Source organism: Neodiprion pinetum, chromosome 2, assembly GCF_021155775.2.
Source record: "Neodiprion pinetum isolate iyNeoPine1 chromosome 2, iyNeoPine1.2, whole genome shotgun sequence".
NCBI lineage: Eukaryota > Metazoa > Arthropoda > Insecta > Hymenoptera > Diprionidae > Neodiprion > Neodiprion pinetum.
Genome location: NC_060233.1, coordinates 19,588,482 through 19,614,587, shown reverse-complemented (window position 1 = coordinate 19,614,587; position 26,106 = coordinate 19,588,482). Strand labels below are relative to the sequence as shown.

The window sequence follows — 26,106 nt, the reverse complement described above, 5'->3', positions numbered from 1 at the left end:
TACCGGCAACAACGAAACACGTTAGAACTGTGAAAACGTCGACCCATTTGGAAAAACCGCGATTCGTCATGCTCGGTTTTCAAACGAATCGAAAAAACAAAGCCGGCAAAAATGCCAGTCATCTTCATGACTGTAACATAACTGACGTCAAGCTCTTCTCGAATTCCGAGTATTATCCGTACGATAACCTGAACTTGAACATGAGTCACAATCGCTTTGCATGACTGTACGAGATGTACGCAAACTTTCAAGCCACCTATTACGGCAAAGAACCTGAGCCTCTGTTGACGAAGAGCGAATTTCTACAGTACGAACTTTTGATTTTCATCGACTGTTCGAAACAAAACGAGGCTCTGAAATCTGGACCGGTCGATATTCGTATCGAATTTGAGGCTAAAAATAACTTTCCTACTGGTACATCTGCCTACTGCTTGATTTTACATAATCGTATAATTGAATATAACCCGCTGAGTGGTGGGGTGAGGAAATTGGTATAAAAACCTTGAACTTTGTGACAATTCATTCGGTATTTTTCACGATAGAGTTCATAGTCGACGTACAAGCATTCAGAAGACCCGGTCCCGATTTTACACCCAAAGAGTTGGCAGTTGTGTCACTCGACGAAGATACCAACCCGTTAATTTTTCTCTTCGAACCTCCGTACGATTGGAATTATTCACTCGCTCCATTCAAAAGCGAAAATTTGTGGCTGTCACGGAATTATCATAGACTTTCCTGGGAATGTGGTGATTTACCTTTCGAGAAGCTCGACTTCACCATCGAATGTATGTCGCTGCGTAATGCTACAACAGTTTACGTAGAAGGTTTGGAGAAGAAAAGTTGGCTGCAGAAAATTCTGGGTGAAAAAGTTGAAGTCGTTGATTTGGTGGATTTAGGTTGTCCGTCATTGCAAAAATTGAATAAAATGACAGACGCGATTTCAAACTGTACGCATCATGCTATATTGCGTCCAAACTGTGCACCTCAAAACATATTGTTACTGCGAAATTGTTCACTCAAACACAATAGACAATCGGTATCCACTCGAACAGTTATTCATTCTCATTGCGTAAAGAATGGGTACGATACCGTTGAGTAAGAAACATGTAATTACACTCATATATCAGCATTATGAATTTCATGTAAAACTGTAATCTGAAGTTTTTTTTTCAATAAAATATTTTGCATCGTCAACATGAACCGTTAATTCAGAACCTGTGTCCTGCTAGTTAAGAGTCTATTTCAGAACCTTCCAGAATTTAACGTCGCACCGCATTTCGTTGTCCGCAGGCCGCTCACCGTCAAGTCGAAACTCGTCGGACGATTCCGAGTATTGTTTTCGTCGGACGATTGCGAGAATCTTTCAGGGTCAAAGAAGCTCTTTCTCACGGTCCCGGACCGCTCGCCGTCAAGTCGAAACTTGTCGAACGCATTGTTTGTCAGCCTGCATTCGTTCAGGGTCGAAGCAGCCGCATACAAATTTCAGAACCTTCCGGAATTCGACGTCGCACCGCAATCCGTTGTCGGCAGACCGCTCACCGTCAAGTCGAAACTCGTCGGACGATTCCGAGTATTGTTTTCGTCGGACGATTCCGAGAATTGTTTGTCTAAAATTCGTTCAAGGCCAGAGTGGGTATTTCAGAATTCAACGTCGCACCGAAATCCTTTGACCGCATGCCGCTCACCGTCGAGTCGAAACACGTCGGACGAATTGTTAGTCGGTCTAGATTCGTTCAAGGCCGTGAGAATCTTCTTGAATCTTCTGGAAGCTCTCAAAACCTTACACATGCCAGGATTCTCGGTCAAACGTCAGAGGATCCACGGGGTCCGCTCGAACGCCCGAGGATTCACGCAGTGCGCTCGGTAATGCAGTTATCGATCCCGCTCGATGACATGATTTTCTTGACCGACAAAGAGCACAATTTATCCCACAAGAGGTAACACCACGGCAATTTCAGGCATTTTTTACCGACAATTATGGTCATTTGGAGGATTTTTCACCGACAATCATGGTCATTAGGAGGATTTTTTATCGACGATCATGGGCATTTGGGAGATTTTCTCACCGACGAACGGTCGGCAGAGCACATTTCATCTCACGAGAGTAGGGGTAACTTTCAAGGGTCTGCGTCTGGGATGCACGTATGGGCGGATTGGTCGGCTTGGTCGGTAAAGAAGGTGTTTCTATCCAGAACTCTCCTTGTTATACTACTGTTTCCGAGTTTAACGAGGTCAGATCTCCAATAGAATTCGTCGAAGTCGATCTGTTTTGCTCGGAGGTAACACCCAACTCTCCGATTTCTATAACGGCAGACAATAAGGACACGACAGTTGTAGGTACAAGCATAATCGGAAGTGTTTCGCACACAACCGACAATAATGTGGTGGAAGACCATGAGTTTCAATTTGAAAGAATAGTGAATCAATCCAAAGTCAAATCAAATCCCCCATCCGCGTTGGCCGGCAAAAGAATAGTGGATATAAATCACTTCCTGAGCAGTATCAAAAAATTAGCTTTTCATCCACCTTATGATTGTACGTTTGCTAACATGGAACCTATATCCGAAAGCCGGACAGGATTTATTTCAACCATCACCTTCAAATGTAAATTTTGTAATAAGATCGAATCAATAGCCTCAGAAGACCGGAAATCAGATTCGTCATCTTCAAACTCAGCCATAGTATCAGGAATTGGGTCCACAGGTGGTGATTTTTCTTAATTCAAAGAAATTAGCGCTGCTATGGATATTCCTTGCATGACTAAGAAAACATGGAATAAATTTCATAAAATTGTCAGTGATGCCTATCATGATTTTGCTCGGGAAGAGATGATCAAGGTTTGAATCAAAGAGGCGAGGTTGGCTCGTGAAGCAGGTGACGTTGACGAAGACGAGTACCCTTGCGTAACGGTTGTTGCGGACGGATCTTGGGTCAAACGATCTTACCGTCAAAAATATGATTCTCTTTTGGGTGTAGCAGCAATTGTAGGGTAGAGGAGAAAAAAAGTTTTGTTTATCTGGGTTCGAAACAAGTATTGTTCTATTTGTAATGGGTTGAAACAAGATGAGTCAAAATCAGTCGTGGATCATAAGTGCGCCAAAAACTGGGGGGGGGGGTTATAGTACCGCGATGGAATCTGACGTAATAGTAGAGGGATTCAAATGTAGCTTAGAAATGCAGGGCCTAAAATATATCAAATTGATAGGAGATGGAGATAGAGCGTTTACCGGAAGCTTATCGATGCAATGCCGTATGGACAGGAGGCACTAGTCGTGAAAATTGGATGCCGCAACCATGTGCTCCGAAACTATGTTACTTGACTGCGAGATCTATATGTCAACCGTAAGATCGGTACAGTGATTCTGCAAGATTTTTTGCTCAAAAGCTTGAAACGCCTACTTTATGCAGTAACTTCTGCTATTCGTCATCGAAAAGCAGAAATTCATTAGCCGCGATACGTTCGGGTCGAGGAATTGCGTAAAGATATAAAAAACGGTCCGAATCATGGTTTTGGGGACCATCGGTTGTGTATAGACCGTGGTTATTTCTGCGACGGTAATCCGAAGCCGGGTGAAACAAACCATGTGCAGGATATGAATGCGATTGGTATCTTCCAAGAGATCCTTTTGGCAATGAATCGCACTCACTGAGCATGTCTCTAGCCTGATATGGGACGTTGACAACAACGTGGCCGAGTTGTACAACGCACATTTCTCTAAGGCTATAGGAGGCAAGCGTGTCAATTTTATCCTTCGAGGATCACATCAAGCAAGATGCGAATCTGCCATAGTGAGGATGAATGTCGGTGGACAGTTCCATGCGTTAGTCAGACAGAAATTAGGGATGGGTGGGCAGGGAAAATTCACCGTCAAGTATTGTACAAATAAATCGTGATCTCGTCACTGTCGAAAGCCGGCTCTCAAATCGAAATCAAAATCTTTTGCCGCCCAGTCCGCTGACACCGACTACGGCGCGGACGCTGCATGTCCGTCGCAACCAGACATGTCCGAAGAGAAATTGGCTGCCGCTAAGAAGGATTTCGTGCAAGACTTGTATTCGGTGGATACACTGGTAATCGAACGGCAAACTAGAGGGCAAAGCACGTCTGACGAATAGTACGATGAGCGTAGAAAGCGGTTGACTGCCTCGATATTTGGTGAAATTTGCAAACGACAGCCACAACCATCTTGCGCCAAATTAGTTGAACGAATTCGCTATACCGATTTCCATGGTAACGCGAGTACAAGGTGGGTATCGGAAAGGAGCCTTCGGCGATCAGTCAGTTTGCTCCGGAATATGGAGTTACGGTGGAATCCAGTGGTCTAGTGATAGACAAGGAGTTACCGTTTCTCGCGGCGTCACCTGATGGATTGGTGGACGAGGACGCCATTATCGAGGTGGAATGCCCCGCTTCTGCCAGAGAGCTGACTCGAATGGAGGGCGTAGAGTCAAAAAAAATAAAATTTATGTCCATTACGAATGGTGAAGTCAAGTTGATAACGGCACACAATTATTTTAATCAGGTGCAGGGTCTTCTCCACAGTACGAAAAGGAAGTGGTGCTATTCCGTAGTTTGAACGCCGGAAGGACTGATCTTTGACAAAATTATTCACGACGACAATTTTTGGAAATTGAAAATGGTGTTACGTCCGTGAGTGGAGTTTACTCCTGAGCGGTAGGAGTAACTGGTTGGCTTCGCTTTTACGTTCCAGGTCAACCGGAAATCAGGATGAGGATTGAATAAACTTGAGTATGTTTGATATATCGATTATATGTTTATTGCGTAGAAGGTGAGATACCGGTAGGAATGAATTGTGCTGTGCGAAAGATATATAAGAAGTCCGGATGTGGAGTTGTCGAGAGTTAGAATAGGAGTGTCGCTAGAGACTTGAAACGTACGGGTGCAAAAAGGGTGTGAAGATGCTAAAGGTAGGGAATAGAATTTGACGGGTAAGCGCGACAGTGAATAGTGTGAGACTAAGTAGAGATAAGAGGACAGGACAGAGCCATGAGATTCATGTAAGAACTGTGGGAGAGTTAGCGAGTAGGAAAAATAAAGAGAAGTGGTATGCCGGACGTAACAATGGAAAATGAATTAGCGGACTTTTCTCATTTCGGGTTTTTGCCAGAAATAGTAGACTCCAGACGCGCTCGACAACTTCCGATTGAGACCCTCCTCAAATAATTGAAGCTAGAAATTCTGCAGTCCAATCAAAAAACTCAACGACTCATGTTTCCACCCGTAAGTAAAAGAAAACTACAACTGACAGTACTAACGAGTAACTATACAGACATTCATACATATTTGTATATTTTTCCTTCCATTTATAACTATTTCACAATAATGTCTCACACAGAAAACTATTACTAATTCAAGAATATTTCATTTCTCGGATCAAGAGTACGCTGTTTTTTTAATAAAAATATCACATATTCTTGAATGGATAATACTCAGCACTTGATTCAAGAATATTTTAATTCTTGATTCAAGGATTGTTTTCTTTGTGTGTAGACCATTTTTTTATTTTTTGTATTACTAGGGGCTTCGCCCCTGCGCGCTTCGCGCGGCAACCCCATCTCGGCGCTTCGCGCCTCGTTGTTCGGCGCTTCGCGCCTCACTATTTCCTTACGCATTGTCTAGTAGACAGGCAAATTCCTTCATGTTGATTTGATGACAGGTCTGCAACTGTTGATCGATTGTTTTCGATCAACCCGACATTGCTATTGGCTCCCTATGCAGGTCTGCTCAGATTATTTTCGGAAACGAATCCACTCACATGTACAAAACTCCCGATGCCACGCAACCCCAATTGCATTCGGTGACTTATTTTGCTATAGTTATTATTTTCAGATTTTTTTACGTATATCTACGTTGTGACGTGGTATTTCGTACCCCGTCACTTTGATTAAATATCGCACTCCCCTAGGTACAAATATCGCTAAAAATAACGAAAGCACGTCTGAGGCCAATACTCCAAAAATGAACGACTAATTATCTTTAAGTTGAATTCTCTTTACTAAGCTAATTGTGTGCTATTTTCTGATTCTGTAACGATCTACGAGAACCATCTACGAGACCTTCGCGTCAAGATACCAGGACACTGTCTGACAGGGGTCACGTACCAGCTCAACATCGACCACCACCGACTACAGACGAACGAATACCGCTGAAACCACTCCCGATGGATGCCTATCTAGTTGTCGAACAGGGTCGTGCGTGATGCACAAACAGTACCTCCGACTATTTAAGACTTATCGGCCAGGAGGCGAACCACGAATGAATGCTTCTACCGCTCGGATGCATCGTTAGGCGGCGTACAGGGCTGTGCGTCAAAAACACAAGAAAGCCTCCCGTCGACGATACTTATCAGCCCGCAGCTGAACCGACCCTAACATCTACTAAGTCGTTGTCTATCAAATAGAGGACGGTTTTCTCTTCACGAACCGTCCTATCGAAGGACTGCGGCGTGGAGTAGGCTAAGGATATGCTGACCACGTGGATCTGGTGGATCTAGTGTGGGGATCCGGGTTGACGACCATCACCACCAGATCGTTCCGGCATGAGGGCTTCAATGAGCGAAGGCCGGGATGCAGCGCCGACGAAATAGCCGCAACGGGGAGTACCAGTAAAGCAAGGAGTGAGGTACAGTCGGTCGCAAGTCCAGGAGACCGGTGACGTAATATTGCCGCACACCTCAATATCGCAATACATGAGCAGTGCGACCTCCCCTCTCACCAACGATACCGCACAGCTGAGGGAAAACATCTCTGACCACCTTCCGACGTCCCGATACCTCGATACCTGTCGTCGAGGGAGAAGAAAAACAAGCGGCGAGGGATTATCGCCGCCTATCCGTAGACCAGACCTACGCGACCTGCTGGTCCAATTAGAATACCGCAAATTTGAGGAAGAATCACGTGACAGCAGCTCGACGAAAATCAGGATCATCGCTCATCTCGTCACTCTACGTTTAGTTTTTGAATAATCACGACGTGCTATCGCCATATTTAGTGTCATTACCGCTACCTGCAAATCTAGTTCTCGCTATCGTACCGCATTCTCCAGTACATGTTATATCTTCTTTTACGTAAGTGAGGTTCCTTTTCTATTTTGTGAAGCCACGAAAATACTTGCAATATATATCGTATCTTTATCTCTCTCTCTGTATCTCTATCTTGCAGTTGGTCTGCTTGAGCCACCTGGGCTCGTACCTTATTCTCTATTATCTCTCATCTTGTCCCTTGCTCTTTCTTATTGCAAGTCACTTCGCGACTGGTTGACTATTACTTACGCATTGTTAGTGACTATCGCTTTATTTTATTATGTTTCGCTTCTAGAATATCTAAATGTCTAATATCGCTGTATAGCAGCGTGTTCTCTTAAACGATCAATTCTTATCTTCATTATTGAGCAGTACTATTTCGCTATACTTTCTCTGATTAATTCGTATCTGTTTCTGTACCTATTACCTTTGATTGATTTATCTTAGTGAGTGTACCGCGTGAGCGATCTTACATCGCCGCGCGGTCCCGCTCGTCGTTCACTTGACATTGGAGTATTGCGCTGTATCGCCTCACATCTTTTTCATTATTTTCTTCGCTAATATCGCTGATCGTAGCTGTCCGTAGTCTCTTTGATTTGTCGTATGTTGCATATTAATTCCCTTGAATATCATTTGCCTTATCTTAAATTATCTTTTAGCGTACCGAATATTATCTCTCTTTCTCTCGCACTTACCGCAAACTAGAGGCTACGTATTATCTGTTATTCTCTATATCTTCTAGTAATTCTCTACTTGGCCTGTTTCCTTGAATTTACCTCTTAATTAATAATTCCCTGCCTCTGTTATATCGCTGATAATTCTGGTAATGTGATAACTATTACAATTTCTGTATCTCGCATGTTTCTTATTATTGCTTTTCATATTTTATGATTTATTCGATCAATGCTTAGTTTAAGTACCGTATATCTTTTCCTGTTCTGCTTATTCATTATAATACCGTGTTAATCATTACCTCGAATCATAGTATCGCGAGCCGACGCACATTTCCCGCTTATTCGGAAAACGTTCCGTTATTTGTTAAATCTCTCGCTTACTTCATCTCTGGCTGTAAATATTGTTAATTATCGCATTTATCGTAATTGTATCTCAATCTCTGCAGTTGTTTGCTTGTTATTAAAATTTATCGCTTCTTAATCAATATATTCGATACTATTTCTGCTTCATCTGTTTCTTATTTTATCTATTGGATTCGACTCCGCCCCTCTACCATTATCTTGTCTATGCTGAGCAGGCTGTGCAAAACCGTCGTAGAACCTGACCTTACCTTTACCTATCACCTTTACCTTTACCTTTACCTTTACCTTCATCTTTTTCTCTAAATACCTATTCTCTTTGACGCACGTGCGTCTGGCGCCCAACAATCATATCTTTCTCTTTTCTTATCTCTCTATATCTAATTATTAAGGTTATTGACTGCGCCGTAGGGTAACCAATTATCTCATTTCTTTGTTTTACCCTCAAACACCAAAAATTGGTTACAACGTATAGAGATATAGAGTCTACTGCGTCTGGTTTATAAGTACAAATAATTGATATCAATCCTTTGTTTTTTCAAATAAATTTATTTAACATTTTTTACTTTAAATTTAGTTCGAAGTTGACCTCTTTCGTTTTTGGGACTTCGGGATGTTTTTGCTGTGGAATGATGAATTTTTTATCATTTTCTTTACACTTCCTTGTATAATTTTCGTTTACGATACGTAGACGGACCACTCTTCGTCGTCCGTCTCAAGCAACAGCTCCTCCTCTGCTGCTTCTGCTGCTGCGCACAGCAGATCATCTAATCCGTCATCTTGTTTTGGTAAAATAGGCATTAAATTATTTGCTTAGAGATTCATACGTGTTTGATTGTATTTTCAAATGTCGTTATTTTTTCTTTTTTTGACAAAGGATTGTATACATATAAGTAATTATTTTTCCATTTTTTATGGGTAGATGTAGAATTCACTGGTAATGATTCTCAAAAAGCGTCCGGCTCTTTGGTTTGCCGAGTTGAATTTGGATTTACATACTATTATATTATATCGATATGCTTCACCTGGTATTTTCTCGCCCGACCGCTGCAAAACCTCGTCGCTGTCCTGTTTCAAGAATGTTCATTAATTTTATCATACTGCTTACTTTGCTATTTATTCATTCATATTTCCAATGATATACTTACTTTGTTCGGCATGTTTGATTTAATTTACCTCTTTACATTACAAAATATCACCAAACTAGGCAGTGCTCACCTATTCTTATTTTTTTGCTTCTTGTTATTAGCTACGGTGTTTCATTTGAACTGTCAAATATAATTGTTGTGATATAATGTCGGAATATAATTATTTGTAATTAATTTTGTTGTTGCATGTATAGGTATAATAGATATGTACTTATGTATTTCTTTTATTTATCTAGTAATTTAATATGGTATGAATATCGTAGAAATATTTGCAATTTTACATCAACAAATTTTACTTTTATCATTTTTTTATTCCTGATAATTTACATTTTTTTCTTACCTTCAACTCACAATCAGTCAATACATCCTTATATCTTCTTTCTAATCTTACTATTTGTTTCCTAATTTCGTAGGCTAACTTTTATTTTCTCACAAGTTTCTATTTCATTGCATGCGTTTCGGCTTTTTCAGCAAATGACCGACACGTGTGAATTTACATATGAATAATCACAAAATAAGAAAATATTTAGTGGAAGTGATTTATGTATTTGAACATCCAATTACAAATCGCGATTGTGTAAATTTCCATACGTTATGCTTTATTTCCTCTTTATCGTTTTATGCTGCTACCTATTTTTGCATCTTCTTGCTCCTCTTGGCTTTTCGTTCTCTTTTCTCTGTTGTCCATTTTTTCAGTGATTTTTATATTCGTGCTGGTTTTCCTTTCATTGCTGATTCTGTATTCCTTTCATTTGTATTCTCTGCTCCTTTTTCTTTCACTTTCGCTTCTTTTCTCCTTTATACAGGACGTTTTTTCCTTCTTCGTATGTAGTCCCGGTGGAGTCAGTAGAGGGGGTCAACCCCTCGGCCTCTCGAACTCCTATCACCTCCTGTGCATTTTTCTTTTAAGTACATCCATGTTTATTTGTTCGTTTGTGGCCTTGATGTACATACATTATGCAGTATTTATTCGATAATTTCCTTGTACACAATGTTCTTTATTGCATTTTCATTTTTTTTCAGTTGAATTTTTATACCTTTCTTCGACCTGCATCGTGACAATGCAACGTAGAGTTGACCATGTCCAAAGATTGGTCGGTCAATGAATATTCCCACGTGGTCAAAACTTTGTCCTTGTGATTCATTTATAGTTATTGCAAATGCCAACCTGACAGGAAACTGTCGCCTATGGAGGATAAATGGCATATCTGTGTCTCCCCGCGTATCTAATTTAATTCTTGGTATTTCTACTATTTGCCCTTTTCGCTCTCCGATTAGAAGTTCACCAATCAAAATTCTAGAGTGAATTTCTCTTAAAACTAACCGTATTCCATTGCATAAACCATCTGATATTGATAAATTTCGCAATGACATCACAATTGCTCCGACTTTCAGCTGTAGATTGTGTGGTGGTAAACCTGATGGCGTTAATCCATCTGAATACTCTATCGGATATTGCAGAGTAGCTTCTTCGTCAAGTGCTGCATCCGCGGTATCAATTCCTTGTAATGTTGCATAATCTATGCTTTTTGATTCGAATATATTGCCATCCATTCTGCGTAGTATCTCTGTATTTAACTGATTAAATTCGACATTCAATGGAGCTAAGATGACTCTGTTTGTTAATTCATCAAGTGGCAAATTTCTTGGATACAAATCGTCTATTAAATTGTTGCTTTGTATTTCTTTCTCTGGTACAAACAACTCCACTTCTCCATTACCTATATTAAGTAACCACTCTGAAAACTTTGCGGCATCCTCCTTTGCTCGCATATTTTTTTCAAGCTTAATTTTTCGAATATACTCCAAAGTGTAGAGTATTTGATTGTTTCCTCTATTATTTGTTGTTTACCTCCTCGTCTCACAATGGGTAAAACTTGTTTGAAGTCTCCACCTAGTATTATAGTCTTCCCACCAAACGGTGATGCGTCTTCCATTATATCTTTTAACGTTCTGTCGATCAATTCTAAAGCATTTTTCGGTATCATCGAACATTCATCCCATATAAATACATCTATACTTTGAATTTTTTTCTTCATCGTTGCATTTGTGAAATTTGTTCCTTCCTTTTGCAGTGTCAATGGTAATCCAAATGTTTTGTGCGCGGTTGTTCCATATGGTAGTAAGATGGCTGCTATACCTGTCCAAGCAACACATGCAACATTTTTTTTTCAGATTTCAACATGTAGTACAACGCGTTGTATAAAAATGTTTTTCCTGTTTCTCCTGATCCATTGATGTAAAAGCATTTTTCTTGTTTTCTACCAGTACTTTTGTCATACATAATATTATCAAAAATTTGTGTATAAATTATTTTCTGATCGTTGTTTAATTGCTCCACCAGTTCATTGCCTTTCTTTGCAAAGGTTTCTATATTTTCCACTGTTATTTCTTCTGCTTCATTTTCGAAAATTATCTCCGGTATTGGTAAGTAAAAATCTGCACATGATCTTGCCTCAGCTCTGAGAAGATGCTTAATTCCACATAGTGCTCTATTTTCATGCTGATCCACGAAGTCTTCAGATAGTGCTTTCTTATAAGAATTCCATAAATCTATCGCGTTCGATGGCATTTCACCGATTAAATACTACACAAAAAAATGACGTAACCGTTTCGGCATAAGTATTGAAACAGCTTCGTCGAATATTTTGAAAGCTTCGTCATTTGTCGCAGTTAAACCCATATCCACTGCAGCATCTCTAAATGTATTCCATTCTTTCCCGTTTACAGTGCGGAAATCTATAAAACTCCTTGCATTTGTCGCATGTCGAAGGATTAGTTTGATACCTTCCTCAAACGTTGCGTATTGCTGCCCCGGTAGATGTACACGTAAGCGTGTGACTGCATGACTTCGTCCATGCATTGGCAGTTCTAGTATACGCCAAGCTGCTTCCATCGGTCCTACGTAACGCGAATCTACCTAATCCTGTATTTCGTTGATTATTGGCTGACCATCACTCTCGCTGTTTGAATCAGTTATCTGTACTCTTGCACGATCATGTCCCTTGTGGATGTACTTGAAGACATACTTAATAGCCATTATTGACGCACAATATTCTACGTTCATGTGGCAGTCGTACTTTGCAAGTAGGTATGGATTGTGAGGCACAACCATGCTGTTGTCTACTTGGATATTTCTTCCTTCCACGCGGTCGCGGTAATAGTTTATGTCTGTATTTTTTCGTCTGCGATACTTTGGAAAACCGCCACCGTTTATATCAGTGTTTTCCACTAAGTCGGAAATTTCTTTCAGCATGACTTCGTTACCGAATTCCAGCATGGTATTTTGGATGTGTGAGGGCCGTGTAGCATGTGTGATGTGACAGATTAATATAGTTGTTGATGTATTTGTTTGTCTGGTATTTCTGCAGATACAAAACTGTCAATTGCTTCTGGAGTCAAAAGTTTGTCATTGTTATTTAAGATAAATAGTATGTAAGCATGCGGTAAGCCTCTTTTCTGAAATTCAACTGTGTATACGTATCCTTCAATCTTTCCAAATACTGAACCGCTTTCGATTTCCTTTAGTGCCTGTTTTAGCCGCATGTTGAATATTCGACAAGCTATTGTTGGAATGTCATTTACAGTGGTACCTGTAGGAAAATCTTTCAATACCGTACATATTTCCGGCCACTTAGGATTACATGTCATTGTAATAAATAAATCCGGTCGTCCAACTTTCCTTGTTATTGCCATTGCATCTTGGTACTGCTGTTGCATATGCCGCATGCTGCCGGAAAATGATGATGGTAAAATCATTTGGTTCCCAAGTCTTGTTCGATTCGACGTATTCGCTCCACTATTTTATATGTGATCAGTCATTCCCTTGTAACATTCTACACGCAGTTGCTTCTGATTATTTCTTAAAAACAATAAACGCTGCGATTCGATTGTGAGATATGCGTGAATCACATAGTGTTGTGTCAATCGTCCGCTCCGCAACAACTGATTCTGTGCTTCACCTCAACGTAAGGCCAATCGATGCCCATAGTATTGAACTCGTTGTCTCTTGCTGTCCACTTCAATTCCTTTTGTGCTTACTTTTATTTTTTTCATCAATCTAAGCTTCCATTCGGCTTCCATTGAAAATTGGTGTTCCTTCTCTATTGATATCGATCTTTCTCCTTGACTTGCTGAATTATTTTTACAACCGCTCTACCCGTTATTCTCCAAAATCACCTTCTTTATATTATTTTTTTCTCTATATTTGTGTTGCTGTTCACTCCGCGAAACACCTCTTTCTCTTGTGGTTAACATAGATCCTGGTCGTCCTCTTGCCTGGTTATAGGAATATTTGTTTATTATTATTCTCTGGCTTATTTGGTTATTCACACTTACAATTTTATTTTTCTTTTTCTTTTGTGATACGTCCGACCATCCACCGTCTCCATCGCCTTGTCTGCTGGTTGAAACTTCTCCTTTCTGTTCGTTGGTTGAAAAGCCAGTATGATATTTTTTGTTCGCTTCCCTATATTTTCGCTGCTGTTCTCGTCTTCTAATTTTTCGCTCTTCTATGTCCATCACATTGGTTGGTCGTCCTCTTGATTTATTTTCCAAATCAATAATCACAATCGATTCTTCTAATTCTTCGACACCCTTCGTTGAATTATTTTTACTACCGCTCTGCCGGTTATTCTCCAAAATCACCTTCTTTATATTATTTTTTTCTCTATATTTGTGTTGCTGTTCATTCCGCAAAACACCCCTTTCTCTTGTGGTCAACATCAATCCTGGTCGTCCTCTTACCTGGTTATACGAATATTTGATGGATATTATTCTATGGCTTATTTGGTTCTTCACACTTACAATTTTATTTTCCTCTATCTTTTGTGATACTTCCGACCATCCACTATCTTCAGCGCCTTGTCTGCTGCTTGAAACTCCTCCTATCTCCATTGTCATCGTAAATCCTGTCTGTCCTTTTGACTGTTTGGTGATATATTTAGATTTACTATTATTTGATTGTTACTTTTCATACTTATTACTCACTATCTGAATTTTATTTTGGTTCTGCGAGACATCAAAGTGTCCACTGTCTCCGTCGCCGGTAAAGAGTAGCAAGAATTGTGTTTCATTTTGTGATCCGATCCGATGTGGATGAATTTGTTCTTCGTGATACACGATTAAACATATCTTAAAAATGTCCGCAGCTGCAGCTAATTCTGCTTCTCCCCCGTATATTCCATTTTTATTCATATGTGATTTGTAATCACCAGGTGACCTAATCACAGCACCGTTTGACTCATTACCTGTAATAAAACCCGCAAATGTAGACCAATTATCCACTATATTTGAAACGATACTCAGTCTCACCTCTGCGTGTCGATCTTGAGTGCCGTATACACAATACGCCAACGCGCGAAAAAGACAATTCCCGTCGGGAATCATCTTGATAATTTTCGTTTGCATGTTTATTTTTCGCGCGTCAGAAACAGATACCTATAAAGATATTCGTCAAAGACTGTCATAAACAGCCGATGACAGGTGTCAAAGGAAGTTTTGTTTGCTAGATGCTTTTTGTTTTGTTTTCGGGATCTCACCCCACCGCCAACTTCATGCGTATACTATTGTTGTTATTATAATCTTTTTTATATTATTGTTATTATAGTCTTTTTTTACTATTGTTATTATAATATTTTTCTACCTGTTCATTTGTTTGAAACTTTTTTATTAGATAGAGAGACAAATCAACCCTCGCATGTACATCCTGCTTGTTAAATTTTCATTTTTCAGTTAAAGCCCGTTCGAAATTTTGCACGGATACAACGTGTTTTTACATTATGGTTTTAAGTTCAGAAATGAATGAATTTCTGAATTATGATCTTTCGTATTCGTTTGCTGAATGTTTGCATGTTTCATTCCATAATATTCATTGGAACAGTTTATTTTGAAGATTCGTTTTATTTCTATAATAATTATTTGTGGTACCAAAGTAACGTCATAACGGAAAGCGAAAAGTATGGTATTCCACGCGATCGAATGTTTATATTTTATTTATTGACGCACCATTACTTTTTATCATGTTTTGTACCATAGATTTTGCTGATTTTTCAATACGCCTTATCTATCAATTTCTAATATACTCTGCATATCTAACTCAATTTCTTTGATTTACTAATTTTCTTTCAATATCTATTGATGTATGTAACACTTTCAATTTTTCCTGGCATGGCTGGGAGGATGAGATGGGATAGGGTGGGTCGCTTCATCGCAGTAACCTCCACGTGGTGAGACCTAGGTAATTGATGGCAATGTATTTACTCATAGGGATGCGTGATTCTAGATCGATTCACTCAAGAATCGATCTCTTGGGTCGAGAAAATAGATCTTCTGTATTGATACTTTACTAATCGATTTTTTCTAGAATCGATTCCAAGTCTGCAAGGATCGGATGAGGTTCTTAAATCTTCAATTAAATAAAGTTTTGAAAGTCCATTTTGGCGTTCTATATTTCATCGATGATATAGGTTTGAGAATACAAAAGAATCGACCAATTTTTAGCGCTGAATAAATCTAATATTACAACCCATAAAAAAAGCTTCCCACCCAGAGTGCTGGGTTGTGTAATATGTATATGAGAAATATCGCTGTGATAAACAAATATGACCCAAAGCAAACTATTGTTGAATATAAAAACTGTTGAATAAGTACTACATTTGTGTGACACGATTTTTAATCTCCAATTTAGCTACCGGTTTCCAGTTAAACTATAAAGTGAAAATAACGATCAATCTTCTGAAGATCAATCTTTTGTATCCAATTTTTCGGACGAAGCGATTTTTCCAAAATGAATTCGAATCGATTCTGAGAATCGATCGTTTGCTTTAGATCACCCATCCCTAGTATTTAGTCATGAATTAGCTAACTGCTGTTTCGGGTAATTTCTCTTGTAATATTTTTCACTTTACTGCAACGAGTTATGCAATAGATCTTTTGAAAACACGGAGATTATTCAATGATTTCTGTAACTTATTATTATTTGCACAAGCAATAAATATTTGAAATAATATGTATACGTGCCAACCTCTCCTTGGATGAACGTATCCTAATCTTGTCAACCACGCGAAACTTATACGGACTTCCAGTTATATTCCTCGCATGTCAGAACTTCAGAACGTTCAAGTGGCCTGGTCCCAACGGAGTGCAGAGTGGGGGGCCATAGCACGTGAGGGGCATAGACTCAAGTCCCGCCCACTCTTTCCCTTGGCCCCCTGGCTTAAGTTGTGCGGGAAGCCAAAGTTCACTCGCGAGCTCGGTAGGCAACGTCCTCAAACGAACTTACCTAAGTGAAGTTCAATCATAATTGTATGAGTGCCTTTTTCGAAGAGATCAGTCCCTCCCTCCTCTTTTATCTTGGAAAGATACCCGATTTGCAGTTACGGCAACACTGAAGAATGAAGATAGGCGCGCGTTTGTCGCGCAGGAAGATGATCGTAGTAGGAAATCTTTTGTTTCCTAGCTTTAAACTTTGTGATGACACTGGGGCAAGTGGAGGTACTACAACTGTGATCTCCTCGGAAGAGGCGCTCATACAATCATGATTGAACTTTACTTATGTAAGTTCGTTTAACCAATAAATATAAAAGGTAACAGAGTCTATTGTGCTGTTCTTTATTGTGTAACGTGGCATTTTTGATGCCTGTTACATACGCCTCCCTGAACCCTAGGCGGAACCAAAGGTAGGGGTTTCGCGATATCGAGTAGCAAAGTATTGAAAAAAGAGCGCCAGAAGTGGAGTCTCGCATCTGATATTCTGAGAAGGGACACTGTAGCGAGTAGCGAATAAGATATTTCATGCTCCTTGTTTTGATTTGCGATTTTTAACGGCATTAGATGGGAAGTCAGCATCGAATTCGAGGAAATTGCGGAATGGCCAAATAGCGACAATCTCGACGGAAGGATGGAGACGCTGCGGAGGGGGAGCCAAAAAATATTTCTTCATCGCGGGAATCCAAGGCGGACGCGATTCCCGCTGTTGGTTGAAGCGCCGCAGCCTCCCCCACTCACCCTGTTAACATAGAGCTACGTGGAGGACGAAATTGCGATCTAGCGTTAAGCATCGATTTGCGCAATCAACGAGATTGATGATAGATCAATTGTTGCGTATTCTTGCGGGTATAACGTCACATAGAAAGTAGCGTACCGAGATCATTGTAGACAGGTCGTTGATTTTGGAACTCTAGTTTTGGCGATCGTGCAAGATGGTCGCGGAATCATAAAGTTTCGATAGCGAGTTCGCTTTTTGGAGTCTTGCGAAAAATGGCATCACCGAATATCACGAAGGGGATAGAGAATTTGTTGCGTGGATGTGGAACGGTAAGCGCTGCTGATAATCTTGCGATCGAATTTCGAGAGGAATTGAATCGAAACTTGCCGGATAACGGATAGCCATTTTGGATTTGCGTTGTTGGAAAGGACTCGAAATTCGTTTGCCGATTCTTTTTCTTGGTGACTGCGACTGCTGGTGAATTGCGTATTTTTCGTATGAAATTTACGTACAGCCCTAATTTCGCCGTACAGAGTCGAGTCACGGTATCGTGTTTTTGACTGTCACCTCTCATATAGGTTGGGATTTGCCGAAAATGGAATGTTCGAATTGGCAAATAGCGTCTTTGAGGACTTTGAGAAAGTTTCAACTTTGGATGCATTGTGATTACGTTTAGTTGAGATTGCGATTGTGATCCTTTATTAAGTAATGATTAAGGATGGCGTTTTCGTTGTGTCTGTTTAGGTAGAGATTGCGATCCAAAGTTTGTGTTATTAAGTTTCGGTTGCATCTGAATTACAATTGAAGAATTTGTTTCGTTGAGTTTTGCGTAATATTGAGCTCTGTAGATTTTGTTTAGTTGATCTAATTGTAAGTTAAGATTAGGATTACTTTAAGGTACTTTGAATTGAGTTATCGAGCAATTAATTATAGTTACGTTAAGTTTCAGTTACGATTTAGTTTATGTTATGTCGAGTTGCGTATCGTTGAAATGTTATTTAAGTTGAGTTGAGTACAATTGAAATTGTATTGAATATAATTGCGGTTTCGTGATGTCGAGTCGAGTGTAGGATAATATTTGGGATAGCTCAGGTTGAGTTGCGTTTAGGTTGTGTATAGAATCAGGTGATTTTGAGATTGAGCTAGTTGAAATATTTTGCAACTAGAAAGAAAAAAAATCACCGTCGGTGCTCTTCCATCCGTACGCCGCATGCGTGCCTTGATAATTGAAAATTCGTCTGAGTGCCAATAGGAGAGCACCGAAGTATATTTTCTGCTTTCTAGTTGCACAATATTTCAACTTAATCAATTTCAGAAACCCGTATTAAATAACTAAAGGAGAGTGTTATTTTATTTGTTTTTTCTACTTTCATTTGTAAGTGGGAAAAAGAGAGAAATAGCGTTGTCTTATCTCTTTGTTACCGTGTACACAGGTGTACCTACAAGTAGTTTGCCATAAATCAAAGAAATCATTCATGGACAAAACGTTATAGTTACCGCAAATCTACTAATACTCATTTAATCGTACGTACACGTAGATTCAAGGGATGAAACTTGATCGTAAACAAATAATATTGCTCTAAATTTCTACACACATCCAGCATCGCTAGCTGTAAGTCTATTACTATACACATCTCTTACGATTTCTTCCTCCTTTCGCCTTTTCCTCTTTCTGATACTTTCTTTCATTCTCTCTCTACATTCTTGCCTCCTTTACTACTAATTTCCACTTACTTTGCAAGTGTTTCTAATATTATAGTTGCCATATTGGATCCGCCATTTTGAAACATTCGAAATCTGACGACAGATTTATAATATGTGCCCGAAAAACTTCTGAGTATCAAATTTCAGGCCGTTTCGTCAACTTTATAGACAGTTTTGTTCAACTTTTATCACATAGCAAAACACACTTCATCGTGGTAACCTCAAAAAAAAAAAGAAAGTCAAGTTATTGCAACTTTTTGTAGTTGCAATTTATCTAATTTGATAGCTGACACTTTTATCTATAACCTTCCAAAGGTGAGTGTATGGAACTCTGTGAAAGTTTTTACTTTTCGAACAAAGAAATTGAATTTTCATCTGGTATCGCAGAGCGTATACAAGCAATAGGACTGTATGAAGAATAGAACAAGTATTTTTGGGGTCCTTGTAGCCAACCCAGCGGTGAGAAAATCTACAACCAAAAAGTTTTTTTTCACTTTTAGCAAGAGTTCTGGGATCCGGCCCCACTGTGGGTGGTAAGAACACGTATTGCGAATTTCGTTCTGGTAAGTTTTAAGTTTGTAGCGTTGTATATTCCACCAAATCCAGGTGGGAAATCATCGTCAGCTGGCTTTCCAAAGGACTGACGAGGTTGATTTCACCGAATTCACTTTACTTTTTACACTGGTCACTTACAATACCACCAACCGAGCTTATTCTCACCACTCCCTCAAAGCCAACATTTCCTTATTTTAGGACATCCCTACATTTCAGACTGATGCCATCCATCATCGGCACTACCTCAAAGGCTGTATGTCCAGAAAATTCTGCTTTTCTACGAATCCAATATCTTACATCAACTGATTTATAGATAATACCACTTTCTCCACCATAATTGCCTACCAAATAAGACTCGACAGAAATTTTATGGGAAAAGTGGAGGAAAAAAACAACTGAAAAAATACAGCTATGATAGGTAAAAAACATCTATCTAAAGTATTCGATTATTATTTTGAAACGTGATATTTCCACCCACTTCCTAAACCACCATCCAATAAAAGTGTAGCTGTTTTGCGGTGAACATTGGAAATTAAGCAGACCCGATTGATTGACGCTGATGAAATGGAACAAAGATTGATCAATAAAGGTGGCACCACCTATGGTAATCCCACCACTGAGATCTCTACTTATCCGAAAGAAAAAAGTCTCATCATCGAACTCAGCCGACAGCAAAAAACTGATGATAAGTCTTCTCATCAGTAAAAACTGACGGTAAATATAAACAATGGGACTCCCTATGGATAGAAATTCTACTTGTCAGAAAGCAAAAATCTCGCAATCGAACATCTTATCGGTTAAAATCGACCGTCAATAGGGGTGATTTCTCACCCCTCGTCGGTAACCTACCAACTGTCGGTAAGGTTGGTATCGTAACCGGCTCGACCGGTGTGCTGCCATATTGATTTAGAACTGTCGTATCTCGCCTACTGGTGTTCTACTTGCCACGAGTACTGATTCACTCTGAAAGTTGTGACTTTCACAATTTTTCAAATTTTTTTACAGAAAAGGTCCTGCAAGGTTCTTGAAAGATGAGGCTATTCGAAAATACGAAAAAAAAATTGATTTCCTCAGGAGTTATGAGTGCATATATCCTTTTGTTACTCACAGGGATTCTTGAAGCTATGGTCTTTATGTGAATTTCCAATTAGAAGTACATTTTGGGTGGCAAAGGTTAGCGCGTCTTAAGATTTTCGTAAGAGAAGAAAGAAAAAATCCTTCAATTACTGAACACGAGATTCATATATCAATATCGAAGCTCCGTGAATTCCAGCAACTGCATTATTTAATATAACTCAAATTCAATATGACTTCAACGTACGTGGACTGATGGTAAGTGACTTGAAACAATTTCTAAAGTTTTAGTATCAAAATTGAAAATAGTCATGTTACATTTCTTATAAGTACAACTGTAAATGGTAGTTTCACTGCAATTTGATATTCCTATGTTTACCAGAATATCAAACTTTTTTTCTTGCGGTTGGATTACAACAAATTTGAATGTTCCTCTTAATTTTTTATAGACTAATAGATCATGGGAACCGTTAAATTAAGATATAACTAAAATCCACTGACATCAATCAATCTTACTACCAACTGACCTTTCCAGATGATGCGATGCCCTTGATCATACACATGTAGACTAGAATCCAGGCAACCACAAGTGCTAGTGCTATTTTCCAGTTGAAAACTTCTGGCGAATTTATATCCTCCGATATCATCAGCGTGGTACGGTACCAAAAATACTGCGTTGGCCCACTCATCTGAACAATATAGAAATTGATACATAGTACATAGTACATAGTTTTTAATGCGGTGATATTAAGCTAATGATATGTTTACAATGGTGTTCTGAAACTCTCCTTTTGACTGTTTTCCAATATTGTAGCAAAAGTGATATTATTCAAACACTGAGGCCTGTAAAAGAATTTTACAACACATTCGGTCTTACAAAGGTTTGCAACATTTTATTGTATTGTGGAAACACTTATTCAAGGGAAGAGGAGAGAAATTCATTTTTTTGGGTTACAAAAACTGATTTTCGTTTACAGAATATATTTCATGCTCTCAAGAATACGTGTTACAGTTTTCAACTTTAAATTCGTGGAACTAATACAATCATGGGGCAAGAACCAACTCAGGGCTTATAGGTGTAGGGTAAGTTAGGGTAATATGAACATGTAGGACATGTTGGCAGTCCTAGGGATTCATATTTTTTATGGAAACAAAATAGGTAACATTGCCCCAGACTTTCGTGTTAGAAAATATTTGTTGTGTTCCTGGGCTGCCGTCTGTGTCAAAAGCTTAAGGACGCCAAGAAACATGAGTGTGCATTCTTGATGGAAAATTTGATAACTAGTTCTACTGAACTTTATTTATAAGTGCTGTCCATTGATGACTTATAGATATATAATTACATCATTTTACTCCGGTGGTCATCGGGTAATTATTGACATGAAATAATTCTTTTGGATCATATATCGGTTAGGTTTAATCTATAATATTCTATTCAATATTTTCGAATACAAGTTGCGAAAGTTTTCAACACTTTATGACAAAAGTGTGTTCGTCAACGACTTAAGTAACTCCTACGCGTTTCCTGACCCTTTAATGTATCATTTGAATGCTTTGAGAAGAGCAATAATTCATCGTCGTAACGTCAGTATTTTCCCAGTGAATAGGATATGAGAGTTCTGAGACATAAAATGGCTGCGTACCGAACAGGTCGCCCTGATTCCTGCCATACCGACGGTCGGTATGTTACCCGTGAGGGGGTTGGCTTAACCTACGATAGTGTTACTGACGGGAACGTTATCATATATGGTGCCACCTGTGTTCTACTCGATTTAACTGACAGACTGTTTAATAATGAGATATATGTGTTATCAGATAAGCATCCATTTTAAATTTTTTGTAGTCGGATAAGCAGACATTTTAAATTTTTACCGTTAGATGGCAGATAATTTACCGAAGAAATTATTACCGATAAGAGCAATAACATTGTTGGCGCCACCAGTCGCTGTTTTACCAATCGGGTCTGTTGTGCGCCCAATATCCACCGCAAGGTGCTGTTACCTCCGGCCTTACCAACAGCTGGTGTGACTAGGCAGAAGTGTTGCCGTAGGTTTGTCACATGTGGCGCCCCCCAACCTTTTATCGATCAATCGATGTTCTATCGATCGACTCTGCATTGTTTCAAATGCTTGCCGTGTTACGTCGGTGAATGTGGTTAGAATTTTTTTATTTTTAATTAGAATTACTCCTGAGCGATAGAAGAAACCTGGTTTGGCTTCACTTTTATGTACTAAGACAATTGGAATTTGGATTGAGGATTGAATAACGTTGAGTTTATTGGTGATGTCAAGTATATATTAATTGCAAGAAGTCGATATAGAGGTAAGAATGAAGTGTGTTGTACGAAACTATTTGGGAGCTTTAGCTCTGAGGTTCTTGAGAGTTAGAATACGAATGAATCTCGAGACAAAAAACGTACGGATGCAGGAGAAATGTGAAGATGCTGAAGGAAAGGAATAGAATTAGATGAGCAAGCGCGATAGTGAATGGAGTGAGACTAGGTAGAGATAAGAGGACAGGACAGAGACCACGATATTTATATGAGAACTGTGGGAGAGTAAGCGGGTGGGAAAAATAGAGAGAGCTGGTATACTGGACGTAACTGCGGCAAGATGGCTATTTTTTTCATGTGGTGGGTGAAGTAGAACGTTTCAAAAAATAACGGTTGGATGTTTGGAGTAAATGTTTTTTTATTTTTGAGCAATTACATTCTGTTTTCAGCTTGTAGGCAATGATAAAGATAGATCATCTTATTTTAAATTGAACAAAACATCTTACATATATTTTCTTTATTTACGTGATGATAATTGAACATCTTATTCCAAAATTGACTTACACTAATTTTTTTACTGTGCCACTGAATGGGCTGTACTCGACAATAAGATCGTGCAAGATCATTCAATAGACTGCTGTATTTGCAAGAAATTCCACGCTTGCTTCAAATTTTAATCGAATATGCAACGGTCCGGTTTTCAACGATTCATTCTATTTCGAGCAATCGATAACGATGAGAAGAGCTTGATTTATAAATTCACGCTTCGATAGCAAAGGTTCAGCTCCTTTGCTATAGGAGGCCATTTGAAACCGGATATACATATCATAGAGAATGGCGTACTGATTATTGGATATATGAAAATTCGAATTGCTATAGGAATAACACTGCGGGTTGAGGAAGAGTTCTACATCTCTGATTCGGCAATGATCAAATTCACTGGCATTTTTTTGTGGACCATTTCTCCTTGCAGTTTGAAATCCCACAACAACATATCTCGTATTCTCCAGCTGTGTCAATGTCTTGACCGCTCATACATGTCGCGTCGTTGACGGGAGCATCGGATATACGTACGTTTTCCAAGAACAAAAACTCATAGATATAGCCGGATCCTTGGCAATGTAGTTAAGTAGCTGGATTTACAGTTTATCGGCCAGTTTGATATAAGGCAGCAGCCGGCAATCGGTATTCTCCATACTATATTGCTGGCCCGGACTCAAGGATGAGACACCCTTTATAACGCTGGTGATACTAACATTTTTATACCTATCAATTTCCACACTGTACAACTCGTAGCTAACTTCCTCAAATAAATTACAAACAGCCATATTGATCGATTTTGTAGTCACCAATGCAGTCACATCATCATCCATTGTAATTTTTCCATGAATGTGCAGAGAGCTTTTACCAGGCAGTAAGCACAAGTCTTGATGTTGAAGAACAATACGGATTTCATCGTTGTCCTGGAAGGTAGACGATGCGAACAGCTGATGAACATGAGTCTCAGAGTGTGCGATCGATTCGTCGGATGCCACCGGTTTCTGTATCGTTATTATTTCTTCCATGGTGACACGCACCAGATGTAGCGAACACGAATTCTTATTTTCCAAAATTTCCACGTAATCGAAGACCTGGGCTCTGGAGAAACCGAACGTTCAGAGGTGTCAGTTTCGTAGGCGGTGTGAAACGTTGTCAGAGGTGTCGGGCGACTGATGATTTTTGACCATGACGTTTCAGTTTTATAAGTTTTGCCCGACATTTTTGTCTTGAGGGCGTTGCCTAGCTGGAAAGCGCGGGCTACTCCGCTTCCCGCGTTAACCGTGGCGAGAGAGAGAGAGTAAAGAAGCAAGTGAGACGGAGCAGCCGAGCTGTCGCCGGAGTGGGGCGGGTGACGCAGGCTAGCCTCTTCCGCCCCTCACGGGCATTCGGTTTTAAATATTTTTAAACAGCCCAGTGTGTTGCGCTCGGCACGACGCAGCACCTGATGAATAATAGAAAAAAAATAGACTCCTTTCAGATTCCACTTGAAAAATTTACTAGTAATGCAGAATTCAATAAGGAACCCGAAATTAATTTTTTATAATTCAAAAACTTGTCATTAATGAGGTAAAAATCGTCAAACATTTGAATTGTTTATAAAAATTAGGATTTTCAATAATGTTCACCATTACATTTTTTTTATGAAAGCTTATTCGTTCACCTTTCGAACGCACTGTAAATGATGTCTTCACGTCGAATAGAACCGGATATATGCGCGCTCCTTTTACATCAACATTGAATGATTGTCTTGTAACTTTCGAAAACAAACATAATTCGGACGAATACCACAATGCGTTTCGATTCTTTTTACCTTTATTTCACGTGAAAAAAAGTATGAAAAGATTGACAAAATACGAGGTCATTTTTTGATTGACGTGACGTAGAATTCCCCGTACGTATGTTGATATAGATATACATTCTTAATATTTCAACGAAAATTATATTCACCGGTGTCCGTATTTCTACGCAATGCGATCACGTGACTGGTAATAGTCTAATAGCCGGTATTCATAATCAGGTTCGATTTGCAGGACTGTCTTGAGTCAGCTCAAAGCATAGCTTGACCGGCTGAGAGCTGTTCCTAATACAGTCTCGAAAATGATACGTAACTATGAATACCGGCCAGACGGGGTCACAGGTCATTTTAAATTGAAAATTGAAACGAATAGCTGTTAGCAAATTCATGATATAACAACGAAAATATCATCAATCTCCCAGGTCCCAGCACATGGTGGTCGCTATCAAACAGAGATCCACGTAACCCGTCCCTACCTCCCAACCATGATCGGGTTTGCACCAAACAAATACAGAATGATAAAAAATAATATAAAATGATAAAAGTGAAATAGAACTCGTTGAAACCTAATAAATATAATCACGAAATCTGTATGAGAAGGATCTCATAGAAATTAAATTGAAACAGTATAAGTGAAACATAACCGTAATCTTGATAGAGAAAATTGATATCATAACAAGGCATCGAGCATTGTATACATTATGTGGCTGAATAAATTCTACAGAAAGCGCAAACTATGGAAAGTGGTACGTCACGAGTGCAGGTCACAGATAGTAATGAAAAAATAGGCTATAGAATATTTACATAATATATAGGTGGTGACGTGGATTTTTCTGCACCTCGGTCACTCGGAGCAAATAACCGGGAACTTACCGTGTGCACAATAATTTGGCGTCCGCGAGGTACCCTGGACCTGAAACAATATCGCGAAATTTTTTGGGTGCCTGGCGTGAT

At 39.3% G+C, this 26,106-nt stretch overlaps 1 protein-coding gene across 2 annotated transcripts in view; it reads right to left on the bottom strand.

Annotated features, from left to right (window-relative positions):
* LOC124210905 (sodium-dependent neutral amino acid transporter B(0)AT3) overlaps positions 1-26,106 on the bottom strand; it is a 490,584-nt gene that overhangs the window by 211,000 nt on the left and 253,478 nt on the right. For both annotated transcript variants that reach the window (XM_069133492.1, XM_046609333.2), the window contains exon 7: positions 21,073-21,234. In XM_069133492.1, the coding sequence (XP_068989593.1) occupies positions 21,073-21,234 (162 nt within the window). The remainder of the gene's footprint in view (positions 1-21,072; positions 21,235-26,106) is intronic.